The following is a 26,026-nucleotide window of genomic DNA, read 5'->3' as shown; positions in this document are numbered from 1 at the left end:
GTTATGAGGATGGTAATTCCCATTTCTTTGAGAGTATTTGGTGAGTCTTTGAAGTTGACTTCTCTCTATGATTTTGAAATGCTATATACAGTATTTCGTTTCGAAATGGTTTTGATTTATACTTATTTATATATGCTATTTAATGCGTATTGATGGGTTACCAGCAAGATTCGCTGACCGGGTGTTATCCCCATGTTATTTTCCTTGTTCTACAGGTTTTGAGTAGATGTCCGAGAGCGCTAGACATGGATCGCTAGATAGATTAGCTGTCCTGTGTAGACGTTATGTTTTGTTGGCTTGTGAGCCTAGTTAGCGGCATGTGTGCCTTGAAACTTTATGTTTTGTTTAACTTGATAGATTTTCCCGCCTGTGCACCTATGTCTGAGATAGGTGATAACTCTCCCCGATTTTATATAGCTTCCGTTGCTTTATGTCTTGATGATTAGATGTTTTCCTCTGCATTTAAGTTTTAAAAATGTGGTAAAAAACGGGGGTGCTACAGTAGTAACCTGTTGTTAAAAAAAATATTAAGAATATAAATATAAAAAGAATAAAAATAAAAAATAAACAAGAAATAATGAAGTAAAAATAATATTATTTCGAATTTTTAGAGGAATATTGTAAAGTTTAGGAGAGAGAAAAAATTGGTAGAGTTTAGGTATGAAGAAAGTATATGATAATGAAGAAAAAAATAATTTTATTGAATTTAGATAGATTTATAAAGTTTAAATAGGGAGAAAAATAGAGTTTAAATAGAGAGAGAAAACATTGGTAGAAAGAAAATTTTGAAATCTTGAGGTTGATGGTTGGATTTCAACTATTTATATTTGAGAATGAAAAGTCTACAAAAGTCCTAAAATTAAAAAGTCTATAAAAGTTCTGTCGGATATTTCATTGGTAAAACCCAAAACATAATCCTACAAAATAAGGATTATTATTTACAGAAAATTTGGGAAGGAAAGAGTGAAGAGATATGGCTCGGGTTTGGGGTAGGTTGTTATTTGCTACCTCCCACAAGTGCTAGGAGCGTTGTTGCCTAAGTTTTCCAGGATAGAACGTGCTACGATTCAATTGTTTGAGCACCCAAACAATGAACCCGGCGAACTAAAGCAAATTTTAGAACACAATTTGGCTAAAGAAAGGAGTAGAAGCAGAGAGTTTTGGAGCTGAAAACTATGATCTCTTGTTATTGTAAAAATATGCTGCTCTACCCATTCGTATATAGGGCTTGAGGATTAAATAACATTTAATTTTGGCATTTAAACTGATATAAAATCAGTTTGCAACAGCTGAAACAGCAGGCCACTACCTAAAAATTAAATTCAGAATTCAAATTAACGCAATATTAATTCCGTAACGGATGAATTTAATCTTCACAACAGTTGGCGTACATGGTCCGGCCCGCAGGTGCCGGCGTAACGAGTTCAGACCTGAATCAAGCCTTTTCAGTCTCAGTTTGGGATTTTATTTGCGCCCCCTGCACGCGAGAGAGAGCCCCTATGCTATACAATTCAATAAGCCTTAGAAGAGCTTTTGTATAAATAGTTGTGCAAATCCACTTCTCAAACCAATGTTGACAAAAGCTACCCCCAAGCTCTTTCCCTTCATTTTTCCAACTCAAATGAGTCTACTTTGAGAATCAATATCTCATTCACCCATTATCCATTTTGAGTGTAAAATATATCAATCTCTTCGTCTCACTACGAAGAACCCGAATCCGCTTTCACCCGACCCAAATCGGAAGTGGACACCACTAATAATTGTATCACAAAATAGCCACTTAATATGCCATTTTAATCTATTTTTTTAACAATTTCATAACTTTTTGAATACCGCATGACTTTTAAACACTCTTTAAAAGTCTTATTCGAATACTACTCAACTTTTAAGGACTCTTTAAAAATCTTGATTGAATACCGCCTGACTTTTAAAGACTCCCTAAAAGTTTGAATTGAATACCTCAAAACTTTTAAAATTCATAAAAGTCATTAAAACTCCATGAAAGTCATGATTGAATACACACCCCCTTAAGAAAAATAATGAATATTGTAAATATAACTCAAGTTATATATAATTGTGAGGTAAAGAACAATTTTGGCAAACAACAAAAATGCAAAGTAGAGAACAAGTCATAAAGAAATTAAATAAAAAAATTAAGGGAAATACCAGTGAGAATAGGAACTAAACGCCGGAACAGGCGTCAAGGGACTTGGATTTACTTCATTCATCATCATCATCATTATTATATTTATTTATTTAAAAATCACATGGTATTCAGTTCAGTTCAATTTTTACCAAACCGTTCGGTTTGGTTCAATTTTTAACCGAACCGTTCGATTTACAAGAATTCTGAACCGTTTAATTTTTCGGTATAATACTAATTCGGTCCGATTCGAGTAAACCGAACCGAATTTTCCACCCCTATTATAATCAGTCACTTTTCCTACAAAATTATAAGTCATAGTTTCATTTTTTACCCACCCCAGTCAAAGTAATTACTGATTCTTCATCTATACAATATAAAAAATTTAAGCAACTAAATTTATTATTTGACCAAGTCAAACAGTTAATAGTGATCAAACAAGTCAATATTGGCTGATAAACTAACTATGTTACCAAACAAGGCAAATATGTTGTTAAAATATTATGTGTCTGTAGTTAACATATTATACTCTCGAGTGATATATGCTCTCAAGTGGTTTACAAGTAAGTCTCGATGGGGCATTTGTTGACATTGAAAATTTGATAAAGATAATATTAAAATATTTGAATATATTTTGAATAATATTGATATTCTTCCAAGAAGGCTGAACTCCAACCCTAAGGGCCCCCCACACCCCGCCCCGACAGAGCATTTGGGAGGATGTAAAAAACGAAATGTTGAAAGCAAATAAGGTGAAATGTTGAATATATTTTGAATAATATTGATATTATCTAATTTGTTTAATTAGATAATATCAAAAGAGTTTGAACTTATCAAAACTCTTCTCATCCTAACTATAGCTCGCATTTATCCTGGAAAGAATCATGTAAACATCCTGAAAATATTATTTAGAGATCACAATAAAATTATCCTAAAAGTAAAAGTCCCTCCATGAAGATCATGCCAATGGTTTTGATCCAAATCTTTGAATTCAGAGACTCTTCAACGAAGAAAAAACATATAAGCTCTTCTTTGAAGACACTTGAATTTCGGAGGCCCTTCAATGGAGTCTTCAAGACATGCAATTAAATAATTAGAGAATCATCCATAAATCTTATACACATACCACATTAATACTATTTGTAACCATATTAAAAGTTGACAAAATTTAGTCCATTGGAAGTGGCACAAAAGTTGGACAAATTAAAGAAGCATTGTAGAATGAAGGAAGCTATTATCGGCCGCCTAAGCGATAACTTCTGCCACGAAAAGCTACTCCTCCTCCTCGGCCGCCTCCTTCATTCGAATTTGAATCGGTTGGTGTTTCCTCAGCTTGTTCTGAAGTGGTTGTTGTTTGGTCCCTCGACGACGAAGAACTTCTGCTTCCGTTAAGACGGCGACCCCTTCCTCGGAAAGCAGTTCCGGCCGAGGGATCGCTTCGAAATGGACTGTTCACTTGGAAGCCTTTACCCCAGTATGCTACCAGCTTGTGACTATACATAGGATATAATGTTAAGAAAACCACATACATTAAATTATTAATTAAGCATTAGTTTATTTAGTCAAGCTGAATAAAATTGTGAATATTTTATATTTTATATTTTATATTTTTATTTCAATTTAATCAAATATTGATTAAAAGTGAAACTATTAATTTCAATTTATTCAAATATTTAAAGTGAAAATATTACTATTTCAATTTAATCAAATAAAGTATAATGTGTATTGTATATATTATATATTATGAAAAGGATACACCCAACGAGGAGTGTTGAAGTAGTTCTTTCCGGTTGCGAGAGGATGAAGGACCGTGAGGAAGTAATATATATGTCCGGCAGCTATTCCCAACATGTCTGGCTTAAGAGGATTACCCAGGATCATATCTATCCCAAGCATGTACCATGGAAGATAGAATCCCTGCATATATATATAACAACTTCTCTTTAACTTCTTAAGTTGTAAACCATACAAATAATTACAACCATTCTTCATTCTCCAAAAGTGGGCCCCATACCCCAGCTCTACAGAGCATTTGGGTAATTACAATAATTCTTGAACCTATAGGACAAGAAATTAAAATTGATATAACACTACTAGAAATTATGGAATTTCCAACCACCTGAAAGTAATTTTATATCAAGTCAAAAGCAAAAAGTGATCGGAAATAGCAACAAAAGTTTTTCCGGATACCAAAAGTGGTCGGAACAAGACTTTCGACTTGATTTAAGATCAAAATCACCGCTTATTATTATTATTATAACAAAAAAATATGTCAATTTTCTAGAAAATGAATCAAACAAAAAAAAATGTAATTTCTTAACTTCCAGTTCAGAAAAGGACAGTTTTCTAATCATCGTTCAAACATGAGAAAATTAAAATATTATTTGAAAAATGAGTCATTTCCTAGAAATCATTTTTCAGATTTTCAAATGGATTCTAAATTTAATTAAGTTAATAATTAAAATAAAAAAATAAAAATATCATTATAATTGAAAGTTGAAACATCGAAAAAGATCGAAATTAATTTATTAATATTTGTAGTGTTCCTAACTTGAAGATACATATTTGCATGATGGGCTTTGAGGTAGAACCATTTTGCACACTTTTCTTACCCCAAATGCTGAATCCCCAACTTTAAGGGACCCCACACTTCGGCCCGACAAAGCATGTGAGAGGATGTAAATCACAGTGACTCAATGAGTTAGTAGACAGGGCTATTTTACACACTTTTCTTTTAGTACTATTGTTGTCATACTATCATCCCAAAGTATTTTAACACTAACGACTTTATTTTTCACACATTATTCTTTTAGAACCACCATTTGTATTGCCATTATTCCTAAGGATGCGTTTAATTCTATTAATCTAAGATTAATTTGGTGATGTGAGGAAGATTAGTTCACAATTCACTAATAATTTTGTACTTTAATTCTTAATAATTATAATGTTAGTGATATATATAAGATTACGAGTCTTTATAATACACTAATACATATAACTCACCGTTTCTAGCAAAAAAATGAATATAAAATAATACTCATAAAACGTGATATTCAGAAGACAATAAACACTATTATAATGTAATGGACATTTAATTCAATGGGAATGAACAAGTAATACCCTTACAATGAACATTCTATAATTATGAGATTTTCAAGTTGCAATTGCAGAATGAGTAAGAATGTCATACCTTAAATTGCACAAGGCCGTATACATTAATACGCTCATTTGGAAATTCTCGGCCCCAAATATATACGATCATGAATACCAATGATGCCCCCATGAATGGTGACCACAAAAAGGGAAATATGGACATCACCTAAGTGCAATTTAATTTTAATATCGACAAAAGGATAACAATTAGTTTAAGTATACGGGAAGTATTTGGTAAATAGTTGTTAGCTGATTAAGTTAGTGGGTTTGACTAGTTGATAGCATTAGCTGATTGTAGAAATATGTTTGGTAAATTAGCTGTTAGCTGATAGTTAATTACATGCAAAATGACTTTAAAAAATAATAAAAAAAAAACTGATCAAAAAAACTGCTTTGAGCCGCTTTTTGAATTTTAGCATTTTGAAGTAATAAACTATTACAAAAAAAAAAAACTAATTAATCAAACACTTATATTGGATGTTTAACCAAGTCAAACAGCTAATAGTGATCAAATAAGCCAAAATTAACTGATAAACTAACTATGTTACCAAACAGGGCCACTACCAGTTATCCTATAAAGATTGAAAAATTAAATACAAAGTTAGTTTATTTGATTGTTATTGTAACACATTCCTAAAAGTCTTATTAAATGCTAAAGTGAGGGGTAGGAATTACCAACAACCCAATTGCTCCAAATAAAAACATCCATACATAGTCGGCTGTCCTCTTGTCAAAAGGCCCCCTTTCCAATTGAACCCCATACCTCAATCTGCTCAATGTTTAGGTATACATTATGAAATAAATGAATATTTGTATTGATGGTTAATACCTGATCTGATGAAATTAATTAATTCAGGGTCGAATTTACTAAATTCAACTAAATGAAAGGAATATAAAAACAAGATATAAGTTTTGGAAGAGACAAAGTGTGTTATATTGTATTACTTGTGTAATGAGAGTATAAATATATAGTAACAAGACAAGATGATGCCATGGTAGAGACAATATGACTCATTTTATACTAGGATTCACCCGTAACTGCCTCACTCTAAATGGATGGGCAGTCACGGTATTCATTTGACCAAGCTTCGGCCGACTTGGCCTAGCTAGCTAAGGCCCCCACTAAACTCCAGGCCTCAACCGGCTCGTCCGTAACTATCCTTGAGGTCGGCATCGAGGTCTTGAGGCCGGTTACGAGGTCAGCCCCGAGAGCGACCAAGGAGATCAGCTTTGAGTCCTCTAGGCCGATCATAGAGGTCGGCTTTGGGGCCTCAGGGTCTACTATTGGCTGCATTTGGTTCACTGCAATTGAAATTTCTTAGAGTCTCAAACTCTCAATTGTAAATTCTCATATTTGGTTGTTAGGAGTTTTTTTCCTTAAAATTTCAATTCCCTAAATTTGAGTTACATCTAAACAATGAAATATAAAATATGCATTAATTAAATTTTAATTTTCATAAATTCTTTTTTTTTTTTTTTCGAATCGAACATGCTTTAATTTTTCTAAAAATATATAAAAGATTTTAAGTTAATTTGGCTTACATGATTAGGAGACGAAATGCAAATGTAAACGAAAACGCTCCTATAAAGAAGAAATTTGTCACAAGTCTCCACACCTGCATATATCATTATTTTGCAATCAAAATAATGCATTTTGCATTTCATAGGTTATAACATTTCAAATTTAATTCTTCGATTTAATTAAATATATTTAACTTTTTAAATCAATTTTTAAAATACTTTTTAAATCAATTTAATTTAACTCAAATTGTCTAAAAATGTTCTTAATTTTTGGTAGTTTCCAAAACTCTGTCTTTTTGTAACTGAAGACATTATGAATATTTTGAAGTTTTTGACTAAATAATAAGGTCAGTTCAAAAGGTTGAAAAACTATATATATGATCACGAATATTAGGCTTTCAAAAAAAAAAAAAAAAAAAAAAGCTTTTTATACTTTTGATTGCATGACTATTGGACTTTTATTTAAAAAAAAAAAAAATATTTGGTCCTTTATTATTAATTTTTTCACATTTGGTCTCACAACTTTTAAAATCTTTTCACATTTCACATATATGGTCCTCTGACCTATTTCGATCACCGGTGACTAAATTTTTTAGTTGAAAATTGTCATAAAAATGACAATTTTATCCTTCAAGATAAGTCACTTAACTGTAACTCATGCTCAATAACATGAAGATGAAATTTTGATTACAGGCAGGTGACCATACATTAGGCCGAAGGACTAAAGGTGGCAAGATTTTAAAAGTTATGGGACCAAATATGAAAAATTAATAGCGGGGCAACAAATGTGAAAATGGTCCAATAATCATGAGATCAAAAGTAAAAAAAAAATAAAAAATTACTAATAATAAAAAAATTAAAACGAAAATGTAGGTTATGATAATCGATGAATTAAAAGTAACATTAAGTCAGATATATACTTAAAATCATGGTTACATGCAGTAGGCGTTAGGTGTTAGTCGGGCAGTAGAATAGCACCTAGCGCTTAGGCAACTAACTAAAAAAAAAAAAAAAAAAAACCATACACGTGATATATAAAATTTAAAAAAATAAGTAAGACCGACTCGGCTGAATTAAACTAGTTAACTCGGTCGAGTTGGGCTACTAGGCGGTCGCGAGCCTAGACAGCCGCCTAGTGAGTAATTCACCTCGACTTAAGAGTGTCTAGCGCCTAAGCAGTCGTTTAAATCAATTTTTACAATAGTGATTAAAATCAATGATTAAGTTGACAATCTAAAATTAAATTAAATTATATATATACCTGAAACCTTCTGAAAACATCAGAATAAAATAGTGCGATGTTCCATACATCGTAGAGTTCTAGTTGATATGCAGCAGCGGTCATGAAGCAGATGACTGCATAGGTCTTTGCCACAGGTGGCAAAGAATTATAATACCTGTATTGCACAACATATATACTTCAATATATATCACTAAAACAACAACAACAAAAAAACAAAAACAAAAAACAAAAAAAAAAAAAAAAAAAAAAAAACCAGAATTTATTGTTGGTGATAATGAACCACAATCGATTTAATATCCGTAAAATAATATTTATATATATACACACGAAATATATATAAAATATTATTGGATATATATCCGAAATATATATATACACACAAATATATATAAGACGGACCCAACGGTTATATATACATGTATATCTACGAAAAAGATATACCAATATATATCAACCAAAAGGAAAATATAATCCTTAGATTATAATTCCAAAACAACAAGAAATAACGGATTTTTGCTTAGAGCATAATCCAAAACAAAAAAGAAGAAGAAAGAAAGTACGAGTTAGGCAAAGTGTCTGTCTTTCCTTAAAACCTTATTTGATACCTCCCAAAAGTGCTAGGAGCGTTGTGGCCTAGGTTTCCCAGGATAAAACGTACAACGGTTCGACGTTTGAGCACCCAAACGAACGAACCCGGCGAACAAGAGCACGGGCTAAACACGGCTTCAAGAATGGAGTAGGAGCAGAGTTTTGGAGCTGGGAAAAACAGAATTTTCTGTGTTGTGTGTGTTGTTCTCTCTAGCTCTTCCCTCACGTTGCCTCTCACTATGCAGGTCAAAAGCCTCTACTCCCACTACACTCTTATATAGGAGGTTGGTACTTAATAGCATTATTATGACACATTAACCAACATAAATTCAATTTAAAAATTGAATTATAACGTTTGAAACGGTCGTACTTATTATCGAAATAATATCAACGGTCACGAACTTAATATCCGATTAATTCGTACCGACCATAACGACCCGTTTCAAATATCTGAGTGACCGAGAAGTCCGTACAAACCCGAAAGGTTAACGAATTGGGACCGAAAACCACACCCGAATGGTCCGCAAAGTACCGAAACGGTGTGGCACGAATCAATGCACATAGCATTGACTCGTGCAGCACGAAAGATAGCTCACACGAAAGGAGCTTAATTCACTAATTAACTTGCTTAATTACATGTAGCATCTTTCGTCCATGCTTAACATTCGTCCATGCAAACTTTCGTCCCAATTCCTATTTCACTATTTTAAGCTTTCCAAAGCTTAATCACATGCTTGACAACTCATGTTGTCACACTAATTAAGCTTAATTAAGCTTAATTTTAAGCTTTAAGCTTTCTAAGCTTAATTTGACTTCTCTCAAATAGGTTCACTTTGAGAATCAATTTCTCATTCACCTATTACCCATTTTGAGCGTATATTATATCAAATTCTTCGTCTCACTACGAATAACCCGAATCCACCTTGACCCGACCCAAATCGGAAGTGGATCCCACATATATTTGTACCACAAAATAATCACTCAAAATATCATTTTAATGCTATTTTTCCAACATTTATATTTTTTCAAAAAATATTAATTGATTCTTAATTATATCACATCTGCTCTGTATTTTTCTCAAAATTTTAATAATTTTGTATAATTTCATTCATTTTATCATCAGTCACTTTTCCTACACAATTATAAGTAGTCATAGTTTCATTATTTTACCCAACCCAGTCAAAGTAATTACTGATTCTTCATCTATACAATATAAAAAATTTAAGCGACTAAATTTAGTCTTCCATCAAACTCTCATATTTTGAATATTATTGTTTTTATTTGACAAATTTCAGACTTGTCAACATGTACAATTTTATTTAAAAAACAAAATCTTTACTAGCATTATATACATTTGGAATTTCTTTTTATACATATTGGTCATTTTTGGTAACATAGTTAGCCTATCCGTCAATTTTGACTTATTTTATCAATATTAGCTTTTTGACTGGGTTAAATAATCAATATGAGTATTTGATTAATTAGCGTTTTGTAATAACTTATTGCTCCAAAATGTTAAATTCAAAAATCTGCTCAAAGCATGTTTTTTTGATAAGCTTCTGGAGAAAATCATTTTGCTTGAAATCAACTATCAGCTAACAACTAATTTACTAAACATTTTTTTACAATCAGCTAATTTTATCAAGTCAAACCACTAACCCAATTAACTAACAGCTATCAGCTAACAACTATTTACCAAACAGACACATTGTACTAGTGGGGTCTATAGTTAATTTAAAGAACGAATAAAAAATCGATATGTAACAGAAATTTTTAATAAATGGGTTAAATTGAAGAAAATTATGTCAAGTTATTGACATCTTAAAAAAAAAAAAAAAAAAAAAAAAAAAAAAAAAAAAAAAACTTACGAACATACTAACCCAAAGTTTTTTTTTTTTTTTTTTTTTTTTTTTTTTTAAAATCAACAATACAAGTAATAATAAGCAGATTTTACTTGAAATAGGGTGATGAAAAGCATATATCAACAAGTATTAACAGTGAATTCAATTAAATGAGATGAAAGTTGGAACTTACTCCATAGGTGTAGACATCTTGATATGATATTAGCAATTAGCAGTTCTCTGATCTTGCTTAGAAAGAGATTATGGTAATTCGTAATCTACAACCTAAGTTCTGAGTTTCTGCATACTACAAATTGATTTAAATAACTGCTTTGGAAAATCCACACACAATAAGATATATAGAGACTTCTTTTTCTTCTTCTTTTTTTTTTTGTCATTTTTATTTTGTTTGCTTTGGGAGACTTTGAAGTCATCTATCCAAGTCAATTGAGATGGCCGGGGACCCATATGCTTAATGCTAGCTTGAATAAGAAAATTGACAACCTTTAATATTACCGTCAATTTATTGGCGCTTGTGTTGTGGCTTCAATTTTTTTTTTTTTTTTTTTTTTTTTTTTTTTGTTCCAGTGTTGTGGCTTCAATTGTTACACCGTGAACCAGGTCCATCCTGTATTGTGAATTTTGGTCCGAAAGTAGTTGACAAATTCTGTACGTGTAATAAACTGTTCATATGTGCCTGTAAATAAATGAAAGACACATAATCTAATAATTACAGATATATAATATGTTAATTGTAGACACAAAATTAGGGTAGGTTGGTAAATAGCTGTTAGTTGATTAGGTCAGTGGGTTTGACTAGTTGATAATAACATTAGCTTATTGTAGAAAGATGTTTAATAAATTAACTGTTAGCTGATAGTTGATTACATGCAAAATATCTTTCTCAAAAAGCTGATCGAAAAAGTTGTTTTGAGCAGCTTTTTAAATTTTAGCATTTTGGAGCAATAAGCTGTTATAAAAACCTAATTAATCAAACACTCATATTGGTTGTTTAACCAAGTCAAACATCTAATAGTAGTCAAACAAGCCAAAATTGGCCGATAAGCTAACTATGTTACCAAACAGGGTAAATATGTTGTTAAAATATTATGTGTCTGCAATTAACATATTAACAGGGCGTTTGGTTAGAGGGATTTTAAATTCCCTTCCCACTTAATTCCCACATAATTCCAAAGGCCATTAAATTCCGTAGTTTGGTTGGAGGGAATTGCAATTCCCCCATTTTCATGGAATTAAAATCCCATGTCCCCCCTGGTATTTTAATTCCTGGGAAAAAAAGATAGTGATGAGTCAACATTACCCCTTCCTTTTTTAACTTAAAATTAATGTCTAACAACAATAATTGACATTTTTGACTTTATACTACTTATTCCCTTTCAATTCCCATGTATACCAAACATTGGAATTGAAATTCCCAGTAATTCTATTCCTGTCAACCAAACACTGGAATTTAAATTCCCACTTTATTCCCAGTAATTCAATTCCCATGGAATTACAATTCCTTTCCCACATAATTCCCCTCCTCCAACCAAACACCCTGTTATGTGTCGGTAGTTACCATGCTATGTGTCTATGGTTAACATGCTATCTATCTTCAATTTATTTATAGACACATAAATTATTAATTAGAGGTACAAAATATGTCAACTACGAACATATTAAAATTATTTTGCACTAAGGTGCTTAATGCAAGGTAGAGACTAGTATAATTTGCCTTGTGGCTTCAATTCCACTTTGCAATAATGGTTGTATAGTCAAGTAATAATTAAGGCCTCCATTTGCTTGTCATCTCTTTCTATCTTTCATTTGTGGAAGATAATGGGAATGAAAAAGTCCACAGATGACTTGGTCAAGTACCAAAAACCACGACACATTGTGATTTTCAACGGTGCGGCCAACATTTTCCATAATTGATTAATTGGAGTAGGAAAGGACCAATCTTGTTACTCCTAGTCCTAGTCCTAGGCGGCACAACGCGGAATCAATCATTATTGTTTAGAACGTAGTCCTCACAGAGTCACAGTTGTATGGACAATTAATAAAAATTACATTATTTGTGTATGTAGAGTATATTACTATCAAATAATATACATTCAGTACACAAATAATATATTTTTAGTATATTAAAAATATACATTATATTTAGAGAAAATATATTATTTGAATACTGAAGTATATATTATTTTGTATAATGTACATTTAGGAAGTATTTGGAAACCTGTAAAATAATTTCTAGAAATCATTTTTCGGGTTTTCAGTGTTTGGACGCGCCTGAAAAATCAAGTTAGCAGAAATCATTTTCCGTTAACTTGGGAAAATGGTTGTTTTCGAGGAAAATAACTTCATCTCTGTGTTAAAGCAAAAAAAAAAAAAAAAAAAAAAAAAAAAAAAAAAAAAAAAACTGTGAAAAGATATTTATACCAAGACTTGAATCCTTGATCTTTAATATAATCACACACATGCTTTGCCAACTCATCTAAGTGACTTCTTATTATCATTTTTCTGTTGTATATACTAATACTAAAACTCGTACTATATATACATATATACATACAAAGGGTTATACATGGGGAGGGGGTGGGGTGAGGGGGGCAGCTCCTTTGGCTCCGTCCTTGACTGCATGACGAGTTCGATGGCATACCAGCATAGCGCCAATATAGTTCATTCTGATTGATTGTAGTGTTTGGGTCTCCCCCGGGGGAGACCCAAACACTACTTTATATAAAAATATTCTAAACAAAATAATTACAAATGTTTAATTTACAATTCTACTCATTTTCTAAAAAATGAGCCAAACACATCAAGACATATTTCTGAAATGCAATCAAACACTGGAAATGAAAATGTTTTCTGAAAAATGACTCATTTTCCTAGTTTCGAAACACCATTAGTATACAAATAATATACTTTTAGTATATTATATAAATCACTACTACAGAATTCACATACAACGTCGGGTCTTTAACGTCGGCTATATATATATAGCCGACGTTAAAAACATTTTAAAAAAAAAATTTATAATTAAGTTTATAACGTCGGCTATTTAGTAATAGCCGACGTTATAAATAAAAAATAATAATATAAAAGAAATACATAACCTACGACGTCAGCTGTATTAATAGCCGACGTCGTAAGTTGTTTATTATTTTTCTAAAAAAAAATTATTTATATATAACGTCGGCTAATTCCGTTTAGCCGACGTTATATACTAAAAAAAAAAAAAAAAATATAATACGACGTCGGCTAACTATCTAGCCGACATCGTATTCTTTTTATTTTATATTTTTTAATTTTTTTACTTTATAACGTCGGCTAAATAATTTAGCCGACGTTATAAAGTTTATAAATAAGCCCAGATCTGAGAACTTACGGTCAGACGCACCACCACCGCATCCATCTCTTCCATCCATCTCCTCCCCACCGCATCCATCTCTTCCATCCATCTTCTTCCCACCGCCTCCGCCGACGCCGCTGCAACTCGCCGACGTCGTCCACCCCGCTGCATCTCGCCGACGTCCTCCACCCCGCTGCATCGTCCACATCGCCGACGCACAATCCTTCCCCGCCACTGCAGCTTCAACCCCGCCGCCGCCGCTTCACCCTCTCCTCCCCGCCGCCGCACCGTCTCAGACCGGCCCTGCCCTCCGCCACCGCCGCCAGCCATCGCCGGTAAGTTTTATAATTTTTTTTAATTATTATTAATTAATTTCAAATTTTATTAAATTTATTTGCAATTTAGGGTTTGTTTGTATATATTTGTATGTTTTATTGTTTAATTTCGAATTTTAGTCAATTTATTTGCATTTTAGGGTTTATTTGTATATATTTGTAATTTTTATTGATTAATTTCAAATTTTAGTCAATTTATTTGCATTTTAGGGTTTATTTGTATATATTTGTAATTATTATTGATTAATTTCGAATTTTAGTCAATTTATTTGAATTTTAGGGTTTATTTGTATATATTTGTAATTATTATTGATTAATTTCGAATTTTAGTCAATTTAGGGTTTGTTTGTATATATTTGTATGTTTTATTGTTTAATTTCGAATTTTAGTCAATTTATTTGCATTTTAGGGTTTATTTGTATATATTTGTAATTTTTATTGATTAATTTCGAATTTTAGTCAATTTATTTGCATTTTAGGGTTTATTTGTATATATATATATATTTTTTGAGATTAGGGTTTATTTGTATATATTTGTAATTATTATTGATTAATTTCGAATTTTAGTCAATTTATTTGAATTTTAGGGTTTATTTGTATATATTTGTAATTATTATTGATTAATTTCGAATTTTAGTCAATTTATTTGCATTTTAGGGTTTATTTGTATATATTTGTAATTATTATTGATTAATTTCGAATTTTAGTCAATTTATTTGCATTTTAGGGTTTATTTGTACATATTTGTAATTACTAGTCTATTTTCACCACAACAATTATTTTAGATAGAGTTGAATCAATGTTAACAAAAGTTTAATTGGAATTAATATTATCCTAGATTGACTTGTGATGGATAAAAGTTGGATGAAAGCTTCTCGGTTGAGTACGGAATATGATGCCGGAGTTAGAGAATTTATAGAGTTTGCAAAACGTCATCTTCCAAATAATGATGCAACGTTTTGGTGTCCTTGTAAGAAGTGTTGTAATCTAAAACTATTAAGTGCCAAGGACATATATGATCATCTAATTTGTGATGAAATTAATCAAGGTTGCAAAAATCGCTAGGCGCCCCCTAGGCGCCTGGGGACCGCCTAGGGCGCCTAGAGCGATTAATCGCCGCCTAGGGCGCCTAGGCGCCGATTGGCGCCTAGGCGCGATTTTTGCAACACTGGAATTAATCTAAATTATACAAAATGGATATGACACGGTGAAGGAGGAAGAGAGACTAGTACATCTAACATGTATGTTGACAACGAAGCAAATGAAGATGATGAGTCTGAAGATAGGTTGGACGAAATGTTCCGTGATGTTGGAGAAGAGTTCACAAATCGATCAAATGAGTTGGATGAATTATTAAATGATTCAAAACAGCCTTTATGGCCCGGGTGTAGTAAATATACTCGCTTATCTGCTGTTTTGAAATTATTCAACTTAAAAGCTGGGAATGGATGGAGCGACAAGAGCTTTACTGCTTTACTTGATTTAATAAACGATATGCTTCCAGAAGATAATGGACTCCCGAAGAGTACATATGATGCAAAGAAGATTATGTGTCCCATGGGTATGGAGTATGAAAAGATACATGCTTGTCCTAACGATTGCATATTGTTTATGAATGATTACAAAGAATTGAATGCATGTCTAATCTGTGGGGCATCTCGGTACAAAATAAGAGAGCATGTTGTTGGTAAGGCAAGTTCGAAAGGGCCACCAGCTAAAGTTATGTGGTATCTCCCAATTCTTCCAAGATTTAAGCGTATGTTTGCAAATCCAAGCGACGCGAAAAACTTAACATGGCATGCAGATCAAAAAATTTCTGATGGCAAGCTTCGACACCCAGCTGATTCTACTCAATGGAAAACCTTTGATAATGTTTTTCTTGAATTTGGCAATGAGTCCAGAAATCTTAGACTTGGACTTTGTACTGGTGGTATAAACCCTCACGGGAACCTAAGTAGCAAGCATAGCTCGTGGCCAGTTATGTTAGTGATTTATAATCTACCTCCTTGGTTGTGTATGAAACGCAAATATATATTACTGTCCTTGATGATTTCTGGCCCAAAACAACCCAGTAATGATATAGATGTCTTTTTGGCACCTTTGATTGATGACTTGAAAAAATTGTGGGATGAAGGTGTGTTAGTGTTTGATGCCTACCGGAAAGAGAATTTTAAGTTGCATGCTATGCTTTTTTGCACAATCAATAACTTTCCAGCTTATGGAAACGTGGCTGGGTATAGTGTCAAATGACATAAGGCATGCCCTATATGTGAAGATAATACATGTTATACACAACTTGTCCATGACAGAAAGACAGTCTACTTGGGTCACCAGAGGTTTCTTGATAGATCTCACCCTTACAGGAGATTAAAAAAGGCTTTCAATGGGCAACAAGACTATACAGATGCTCCACAACCAATGACTGGGATTGAAGTTTATGAATGTGTAAAAGGTATAAATGTTACTTTTGGTAAAACTCAAAAGCTTATATCTCAAAGAGGTAAGAGGTCAAGAGCTAATGTTGAGGTACCTCCAAATGAAAAGAGTCCATGGAAAAAGAAATCCATATTTTTTGATCTTCCATATTGGAAGACATTAGATGTGAAACATAGTATTGATGTGATGCATGTGGAGAAAAATGTGTGTGATAGTCTTGTTGTTAGCTGATGTTGTAGGTATTTATTAATTAAATTAAAAATATATATATAACGTCGGCTATTTATATAGCCGACGTTATAGGTTATATATACAACGTCGCCCAAAACAACTTCGGAACTTAGCCGACGTTAAAAGCTCTATTTAGCCGACGTTAAAAGCCTGCTGTGTAGTAGTGAATATAAATGTATTTTTTTATGGTCTACACAGCACTATGTGGGCCATAGTCCACAATAATTTGCCACGCGCAATCATTATTGCGTGGATCGTGGTCTACACAACTGTGTGAACCACGGTCCAAAAACATCCTATGTTCACACCACACAACAAAAAAAAAAAGCATGGCCACCTACTATTAGTCGCTAGAGCACTGCGATTTAAAGCTCAGTTGCCTGAGTATTTCTAGGGTGATTGCCTTTTGCTGCCATTGACAATCAGATACCATACCAGAAATAAGAATGCAACATATTTCTTTCTGTTCTTCTTCTTTCATCCTCCCTTGTCTTCAATACAATTTCTAGATCATCTTATTAAGTGTTTGATTGTCAGGTTTAACTTTAAGGAATGGATATCAAAGTGATTGGTATTGTTTGGTTGATAGGATTTTAGAACACCACTATAGGTTTTAAATACGGCAAATTATGCTATGGACTCGTGTCCACCATGTGCATGGTGGACACGCTGTACATTCATAATTTCTATACTGTAGATTCATAATTTCTAAACTGTAGATCCATAATTTCTATACTGTAGATTCATAATTTCTAAACTGTAGATCCATAATTTCTATACTGTAAATTTATAAAATCTATACTGTAGATTCATAATTTATATACTGCACATTCATAATTTCTGTAGATTTATAATTTCTAGGGAAAATGGCACTTTTTCCCCCTGTGTTGTTTACATATAGCATATTTCCCCCCTGTGTTGTTTATGTAACCACTTTATCCTCCTCAATTGTTTTTGAAGTGGCTATTTTCCCCCCTCTCCGTTAAATAAGTGTTAGGGTTGTTAAATATGAGGGTAAAAATGGCATTTCACTTATTATTATTATTATTATTATTAGGGAAAATGACACTTTTTCCCCCTGTGTTGTTTACATATAGCATATTTTCTCCTTGTGTTGTTTATGTAACCACTTTATTCCCCTCAATTGTTTTTGAAGTGGCTATTTTCCCCCCTCTCCGTTAAATAAGTGTTAGGGCTGTTAAATATGAGGGTAAAAATGGCATTTCACTTCTTATTATTATTATTATTATTATTATTATTATTATTATTATTATTATTATTATTATTATTATTATTATTATTATTATTATTATTATTATTATTATTAATGGATCGGAAGGGCCGTTCACCGCCATCAACCACTCTCTAATTACCTGATTCCCTCTCTAGTCTCTTCTACCATTGATTTTAACCCTAATTCTCTAAAATCTTGCAAAGAACACGCAGAAGCAATCGGAAGAAACTAGCGCAACCATGAGTAGCATGAGGGTGCTTGGATTGGATAAAACTCCAAACTGTAAGTTTTTTTCTTGAAACCTTATATTTTCATTGTACTTGTATATGAGTATATTCTAAGAAATTAAAGATTGAAAATTTTCGAAATTGGAGATTTGGATAGTGCAATTTGTATGGCTGCTTATCCATATTTGTTTGTTTGTTTGTTTTTTTTTTTTTTTTTTTTTTGCTGAAAAACAAAGCTTCAAGAATTTGTAAAATGAGATCAGAGTGTCATGTTGCCGTAATAATGCCGTAATAGGGATCAAAATTTTTGTTTATGTTTTCAGGGATGTGTGTTTATTCTCTTATTTGTTTAACAGGGAGTGTCATGTTGCCTATTTTTATTTTTTTTAAAAAACTTTAAAGTATTTGTTTATGTTTCCTGGACTTGTGATATATCTCTTTTTTATTTACTTATTTTAGTATTCTAAATATTGTATTACTATTTTGCTATTATTTCTTAGATGTTGGGGAAGATGAGTATGTGTACACTATAAAGCTATATTATGGAGGTGTTCTAGTTGTACATCCTTATTTAGACTATTTGGGAGGAAAGGTGGAATATTTTGATTATTGGCCTGGTGATCATGGTTCTATGTTAGGTTTAAGACAAATGATTAAATCATTGAGATATGATGATAGAAAAGTTCAATTTTGGTATAAATATGGGGATTGCACCTCACTTAAAATAAGGAGAATAGATAGAGATAAGGATGTGATTGACCTTAATTTTGAGATACCTAAAAACAAAGAAGTAGAGATAATTGTTGAGCATTTGGAGAAGGAAAACTGGAACTATGATGTTAATGTAGACTACTACATTGATGAAGAGTTGCAGAAGATATATGAGAGGGTGAAATGTCATGATAATAGCAAAGAATTAGAGGTTGAATCACAGAAGTATGCAAGTATGGAAGAGAAGAAAATCAGTTTGGTGCTACAAACAATACTGCAATAGAAGAGAATCAGTTTGGTGCTAGATTTGAAGAAGATGATGAAATAGACTATGTAATTTCTGAAGATGAACTTAGAAGGTTATCTTCTGATTCAGAAACTGAGTCTGCAAAACCTTCTTTAGTTTATAGGGAAGGGGATGTGAAGAAACCAGTGTTCCAATGGCAAGTACACATGATTTTTTCTAATCACAAAGAATTTAAGTGGGCAGTTGAATGTTATGCAGCTATGAACAAGAGGGCAGTGAAGTTTGTCAAGAATGAAGCTGGGAAAGTAATTGCCAAATGTAGGGTTGATCATTGTAAGTGGTATATGTATGCTTCAAGAAGTAACCCTACTTCTGCCTTTACACTTAAGACAATTATGCTAGAACACACATGTCCAAGCCAAAATGAGAACAAAACCATTCGTTCAGGTTTCCTGGCCAAATTTTATAAAGAGGAATTAAAAGATGATGACAAATGGGGTAGGATAAAGTTTCAGAAGCATGTGCAAAGAGATTTGAAATGCCAAGTGTCAAAGTACCAAACGTATAGAGCAAAGAAAAAAGCAAAGCAAGCATTGACTGGCACTCAAAGTCAGCAATTTGAATTACTGAGGGATTATTGTGAGGAGTTGAAACGATGTAATCCAGCCAGCAGTGTCATCAGTGACTTAGATGAAAATGATAGAGTACGTGATAGGTGTAGGTTCAAAAGGTTATATATATGTTATGCAGGCTGTAAAGAAGGGGTTTTAAAGGGTTGTAGGCTACTTATCGGGGTTGATGGTTGTCATCTAAAGGGATATCAACGAGGTGGGCAGCTACTTTCAGCAGTTGGTGTTGATGCGAATAATGGTATGTATCCAATTGCCTTTGCAGTGGTTGAAGGAGAATTGAAAGAGAGTTGGAAATGGTTTCTAAGTTTATTAGATAATGATCTAAAAATTTCAAATAACCCTCATGCTTGGACTTTCATTTCTGATAAACAAAAAGGGCTATTACCTGCTGTTGATGAACTATTTCCTGAAATATAACATAGGTTTTGTGCAAGACATTTACATCAAAACTTTGTGAAGGATGGTTTCTCTGGGCAGCTACTAAAACAAGCTTTTTGGGCAGTTTGTAAATCAACAACAGAAGCTGAATTTAAGAAAAATATTGATTCAATGGCACTGTTGAATCCAAAAGCAGTAGAGTGGTTAAGTGAAAGGAGTCCTAGGCATTATTGTAGAGCTTTTTTCAACACTTTTATTAAGTGTGACATGTTATTGAATAACCTATGTGAATCCTACAATAGTTCTATATTAAATGCAAGGGATAAACCTATCTTGACGATGTTAGAATCTTTGAGAATTCACCTAATGACCAGAATGCAGGCCAATAGAGATAAGATGAGATCTCATCCATTTAAAATCTGTCCAAAAATTATGAAGATAATTAAGGAAAATAAAGATAAAGCAACTGAAATGAGAGTTTACAAATCCATTGGTGGTCTGTTCCAAATTGAAGATGGTAATGTCAAATTGTTTAAGGTGGATTTAAGCAAACATATTTGCAGTTGCAGAAGATGGGATTTAACTGGCATTCCATGTTCTCATGCCATTTCAGCCGTTTGGTGGGAAGGGGGTTCACCAGAAGATTATACACACCATTGTTACACAGTAGAATCATATCTCAGCACCTATGAGCATGCTATCATGCCCATAACTTCTTCTGAAATGTGGCCAAAAACTGGTTTACCACCACCTCTTCCTCCCAAATACAAAGCACAACCCGGTAGACCTAAGAAACTCAGAAAAAGAGATAAAGCAGAGAAGGAAACCAGCAAGTCCACAACAAAATTGCGAAAGAAGGGGCAGAAAAAGAGGTGCTCAGTGTGTGGAAAAACAGGCCACAACAAATCCACTTGTAACAAAAACAAAACTCCTACAACATCGGTATAACATTTGTTAAGTTCTCAAACATTTTTTCTAGTGTACTATAAACTGTCTTAATCTTTTAATGTGCATGCAGAGTTCTCAACAAGTTCAACAACAAATCCATAGGGATGAGAATTCAATTACAATGGTAGATGAACAATGATATCAGAATTCAATTCCAGTGGTAGTTCAGCAAGTTCAACAACAATTCTATGGAGATATGAACTTTCCATTGATGCAATATGGTCACCAACATGAAGTAATGTTACTTATCATTAACAGAATTTTCAATATAATAACTTTTAATCTTTAGTTAAGTTTGTTAAATATCAAGCTAACAATTTGCAGGTATTTAGTAGCTCTCAACCTCCACCTGTAGATAGTCAATGCAGCTATGCGCGTTCAAATATCTGATCTTTGTAAGCAGCCAAGGAAAGCCAATATGAAGCAACATTATCTTTCAGAAGTCATTAGAAAATAGAATATCTAAAGAATGTATTTTGGATACAACTTTTTAATGCATTTTGGATTTTTGGTCTAATTTTTTTTTTTTTTTTTGTTGGTCTGCACTTCTATTTTATATATTCTGACTTCAATTAGAAGTGTAAAAATCAACGATGTGTTTAAATCATAGTTTGTTTTTTTATGATAAAAAATGTCAGGTAATTTTTGAGAAATGGTTGTATTTTGCATTTTATAATGAAAGCTGGAAAGTAACTGAATTTATGTGTATTTAAGGACTTTGGTTTGCAATATAATTGTGCATTTTACATTTTTACTGCATCAATAATGACTGAGGGAAACTCTTTAATTCGGGCGTACTCCACGAATTATTGATGCAACTGCCCACTTAAATTCAGCTGCATAACATTCAACTGCCCACTTAAATTCTTTGTGATTAGAAAAAATCATGTGTACTTGCCATTGGAACACTGGTTTCTTCACATCCCCTTCCCTATAAACTAAAGAAGGTTTTGCAGACTCAGTTTCTGAATCAGAAGATAACCTTCTAAGTTCATCTTCAGAAATTACATAGTCCATTTCATCATCTTCTTCAAATCTAGCACCAAACTGATTCTCTTCTATTGCAGTATTGTTTGTAGCACCAAACTGATTTTCTTCTCTTCCATACTTGCATACTTCTGTGATTCAACCTCTAATTCTTTGCTATTATCATGACATTTCACCCTCTCATATATCTTCTGCAACTCTTCATCAATGTAGTAGTCTACATTAACATCATAGTTCCAGTTTTCCTTCTCCAAATGCTCAACAATTATCTCTACTTCTTTGTTTTTAGGTATCTCAAAATTAAGGTCAATCACATCCTTATCTCTATCTATTCTCCTTATTTTAAGTGAGGTGCAATCCCCATATTTATACCAAAATTGAACTTTTCTATCATCATATCTCAATGATTTAATCATTTGTCTTAAACCTAACATAGAACCATGATCACCAGGCCAATAATCAAAATATTCCACCTTTCCTCCCAAATAGTCTAAATAAGGATGTACAACTAGAACACCTCCATAATATAGCTTTATAGTGTACACATACTCATCTTCCCCAACATCTAAGAAATAATAGCAAAATAGTAATACAATATTTAGAATACTAAAATAAGTAAATAAAAAAGAGATATATCACAAGTCCAGGAAACATAAACAAATACTTTAAAGTTTTTTAAAAAAAATAAAAATAGGCAACATGACACTCCCTGTTAAACAAATAAGAGAATAAACACACATCCCTGAAAACATAAACAAAAATTTTGATCCCTATTACGGCATTATTACGGCAACATGACACTCTGATCTCATTTTACAAATTCTTGAAGCTTTGTTTTTCAGCAAAAAAAAAAAAAAAACAAACAAACAAACAAATATGGATAAGCAGCCATACAAATTGCACTATCCAAATCTCCCATTTCGAAAATTTTCAATCTTTAATTTCTTAGAATATACTCATATACAAGTACAATGAAAATATAAGGTTTCAAGAAAAAAACTTACAGTTTGGAGTTTTATCCAATCCAAGCACCCTCCTGCTACTCATGGTTGCGCTAGTTTCTTCCGATTGCTTCTGCGTGTTCTTTGCAAGATTTTAGAGAATTAAGGTTAAAATCAATGGTAGAAGAGACTAGAGAGGGAATCAGGTAATTAGAGAGTGGTTGATGGCGGTGAACGGCCCTTCCGATCCATTAATAATAATAATAATAATAATAATAATAATAATAATAATAATAATAATAATAATAATAATAATAATAATAATAATAAGAAGTGAAATGCCATTTTTACCCTCATATTTAACAACCCTAACACTTATTTAACGGAGAGGGGGGAAAATAGCCACTTAAAAAACAATTGAGGGGAATAAAGTGGTTACATAAACAACACAGGGAGAAAATATGCTATATGTAAACAACACAGGGGGAAAAAGTGTCATTTTCCCTAATTTCTAAACTGTATAGTTATCAAATTATGAACACATAGTTATCAAATTATGAATCTACAGTACAGAAATTATGAATGTGCAGTATAGAAATTATGAATCTACATTATAAATTTTATGAAGCTACAGTATAGAAATTATGAATCTACAATACAGACATTATAAATATGCAGTATAGAAATTATGAATCTACAGTACAGAAATTATGAATCTACATTATAAATTTTATGAATCTACAATATATATTTTTTTTTGTTCAAACAAAATTATTGATAATCATTCTCATTCCACCCTACTACCAAACATGCAAAATACTTTCACTAAAACTCATTACTATTATCATGTATTTGATACCCATTCCGATTCCCATGTGCGAACCAAACACACCCTTTAGTCTGAATCTCAACAGGATTCACATTAAAAATAATGAAATTTTATTACAATATACTCCGCTCTGTAATCGTAACATTCTTTTGACTCTTAGTGCCACCAAGAAATATAACTAAAGTCATTATGATGAGAATATAATTGTGTTGTATTCAATCATAATGTCTGAGAGTACAGAGAGCGAGAGTACTGTAGATTCATTATTTATATACTGTACATTCATAATTTCTGTAGATTTATAATTTTTAAACTGTATAGTTATCAAATTATGAACACATAGTTATCAAATTATGAATCTACAGTACAGAAATTATGAATGTCCAGTATATAAATTATGAATCTACATTATAAATTTTATGAATCTACAGTATAGAAATTATGAATCTACAGTACATAAATTATGAATGTGCAGTATAGAAATTATGAATCTACAGTACAGAAATTATGAATCTACATTATAAATTTTATGAATCTACAATATTTTTATTTTTTTTGTTCAAACAAAATTATTGATAATCATTCACATTCCACCCTACTACCAAACATGCAAAATACTTTCACTAAAACCCATTACTATTACCAAGTATTTGATACCCATTCCGATTCCCATGTACGAACCAAACACACCCTTTAATCTGAATCTCAACAGGATTCACATTAAAAATAATGAAATTTTATTATTACAATATACTCCGCTCTGTAATCGTAACATTCTTTTGACTCTTAGTGCCACCAAGAAATATAACAAAAGTCATTATGATGAGAATATAATTGTGTTGTATTCAATCATAATGTCTGAGAGTACAGAGAGCAAATATATAGGTACTAGATAGAATCCTAGTCTAACACGAATAATATAGTCCTAGTCTAATATGGATAACATAGTCCTAATACTCCCCCTCAAGCACAAGGTTGGCTAGCCAAAACATTGAGCTTGTCACGGAGAGAATTAAAACGGATAGACGAAAGAGACTTGGTGAAGATATCTGCTAGTTGATCCTTGGTTGAAATAAAGTGCACCTCCAACTCCTTTTTGGCTACTTTATTGCGAACAAAATGATAATCAACCCCAATGTGCTTCGTGCGGGCATGAAGCACTGGATTGGCACATAGGTAAGTAGCTCCCAAATTATCACACCATAGTCGAGGAAGGAACGCAGGTGGGATGCTGATCTCGTGTAGCAGAGAAACAAGTCATGTAACCTCAGCAGATACATTAGCCAGACCCTTGTATTCTGCTTCAGTTGAAGAACGTGCCACTGTCCGTTGCTTCCGACAGACCCAAGATATAAGATTACTCCCCAAGAACACATCAAAACCACTAGTAGACTTGCGATCATTCGGATCGTCAACCCAGTCTGAGTCAGAATAGGCGTGAATATTCATCGATGCAGACCGAGAAATACGCAGACCAAAATGCAGGGTGCCTTTGATATATAGCAGGACTCTTTTTAGAGAGGCCCAGTCCGTAGTAGTGGGAGCATGCATATGTTGACACAAGAGATTAACATCATAAGATAGATCAGGACGAGTTACCGTAATATATTGGAGAGCACCAGCAAGACTTCTGTATTGTGTTGGATCGGCATAGGGAGTGGCAACATCGTCGGCGGTTTTCGCGGCAGAGACAGGCGTGACCACTGGCTTACAGTCCACCATGCCAGCACATTTGAAAATATCCTTCATGTACCGTTGTTGAGATAAAAGCATATCACCAGATAACGGGACAGTTTCAATTTTCAAAAATAAAGAATGCACACCCATATCACGAACTTTAAACTCAAGTGCCAATTTATCAATAAGAGCAATAACACGGTCTGAGTCAGACCCCATAATCAAAATGTCATCAACATATACCAGGAAATAAAGATGAACATTATCACGAGAATAGATAAAAAGAGACACATCAGTCTTTGAGGGTGCAAAATCCACAGAGACTAGATAGAATCCTAGTCTAACGCGAATAATATAGTCCTAGTCTAA

At 32.7% G+C, this 26,026-nt stretch overlaps 4 protein-coding genes across 4 annotated transcripts; 2 read left to right on the top strand and 2 right to left on the bottom strand.

Moving 5' to 3' along the window:
- Positions 1-3,241: 3,241 nt before the first annotated feature.
- On the bottom strand, positions 3,242-10,907 carry LOC109151301 (derlin-1-like). The gene is made up of 7 exons (XM_019299239.1): positions 10,683-10,907; positions 8,079-8,214; positions 6,839-6,912; positions 5,972-6,065; positions 5,334-5,462; positions 3,900-4,060; positions 3,242-3,636 (listed from the first exon to the last, which is right to left on the bottom strand). Exons 1-7 carry the CDS (start codon positions 10,697-10,699, stop codon positions 3,378-3,380), a joined length of 870 nt encoding a protein of 289 aa, XP_019154784.1. The 5' UTR covers positions 10,700-10,907; the 3' UTR covers positions 3,242-3,377.
- Positions 10,908-18,298: 7,391 nt separating this feature from the next.
- On the top strand, positions 18,299-19,303 carry LOC109151319. Its single transcript, XM_019299278.1, has 2 exons — positions 18,299-18,362; positions 18,808-19,303. Exons 1-2 carry the CDS (start codon positions 18,320-18,322, stop codon positions 19,299-19,301), a joined length of 537 nt encoding a protein of 178 aa, XP_019154823.1. The 5' UTR covers positions 18,299-18,319; the 3' UTR covers positions 19,302-19,303.
- Positions 19,304-20,023: 720 nt separating this feature from the next.
- On the top strand, positions 20,024-21,571 carry LOC109151316. The gene is made up of 3 exons (XM_019299275.1): positions 20,024-21,217; positions 21,294-21,458; positions 21,548-21,571. Exons 1-2 carry the CDS (start codon positions 20,447-20,449, stop codon positions 21,360-21,362), a joined length of 840 nt encoding a protein of 279 aa, XP_019154820.1. The 5' UTR covers positions 20,024-20,446; the 3' UTR covers positions 21,363-21,458; positions 21,548-21,571.
- Positions 21,572-22,069: 498 nt separating this feature from the next.
- LOC109151318 lies at positions 22,070-23,292 on the bottom strand. The gene is made up of 2 exons (XM_019299277.1): positions 23,215-23,292; positions 22,070-22,775 (listed from the first exon to the last, which is right to left on the bottom strand). Exons 1-2 carry the CDS (start codon positions 23,255-23,257, stop codon positions 22,282-22,284), a joined length of 537 nt encoding a protein of 178 aa, XP_019154822.1. The 5' UTR covers positions 23,258-23,292; the 3' UTR covers positions 22,070-22,281.
- Between the last annotated feature and the right edge of the window lie 2,734 nt (positions 23,293-26,026).

This window comes from Ipomoea nil, unplaced genomic scaffold (genome assembly GCF_001879475.1).
Source record: "Ipomoea nil cultivar Tokyo-kokei standard unplaced genomic scaffold, Asagao_1.1 scaffold2283, whole genome shotgun sequence".
Taxonomy (NCBI): domain Eukaryota; kingdom Viridiplantae; phylum Streptophyta; class Magnoliopsida; order Solanales; family Convolvulaceae; genus Ipomoea; species Ipomoea nil.
This window is presented reverse-complemented; position numbering and strand designations above follow the sequence as displayed.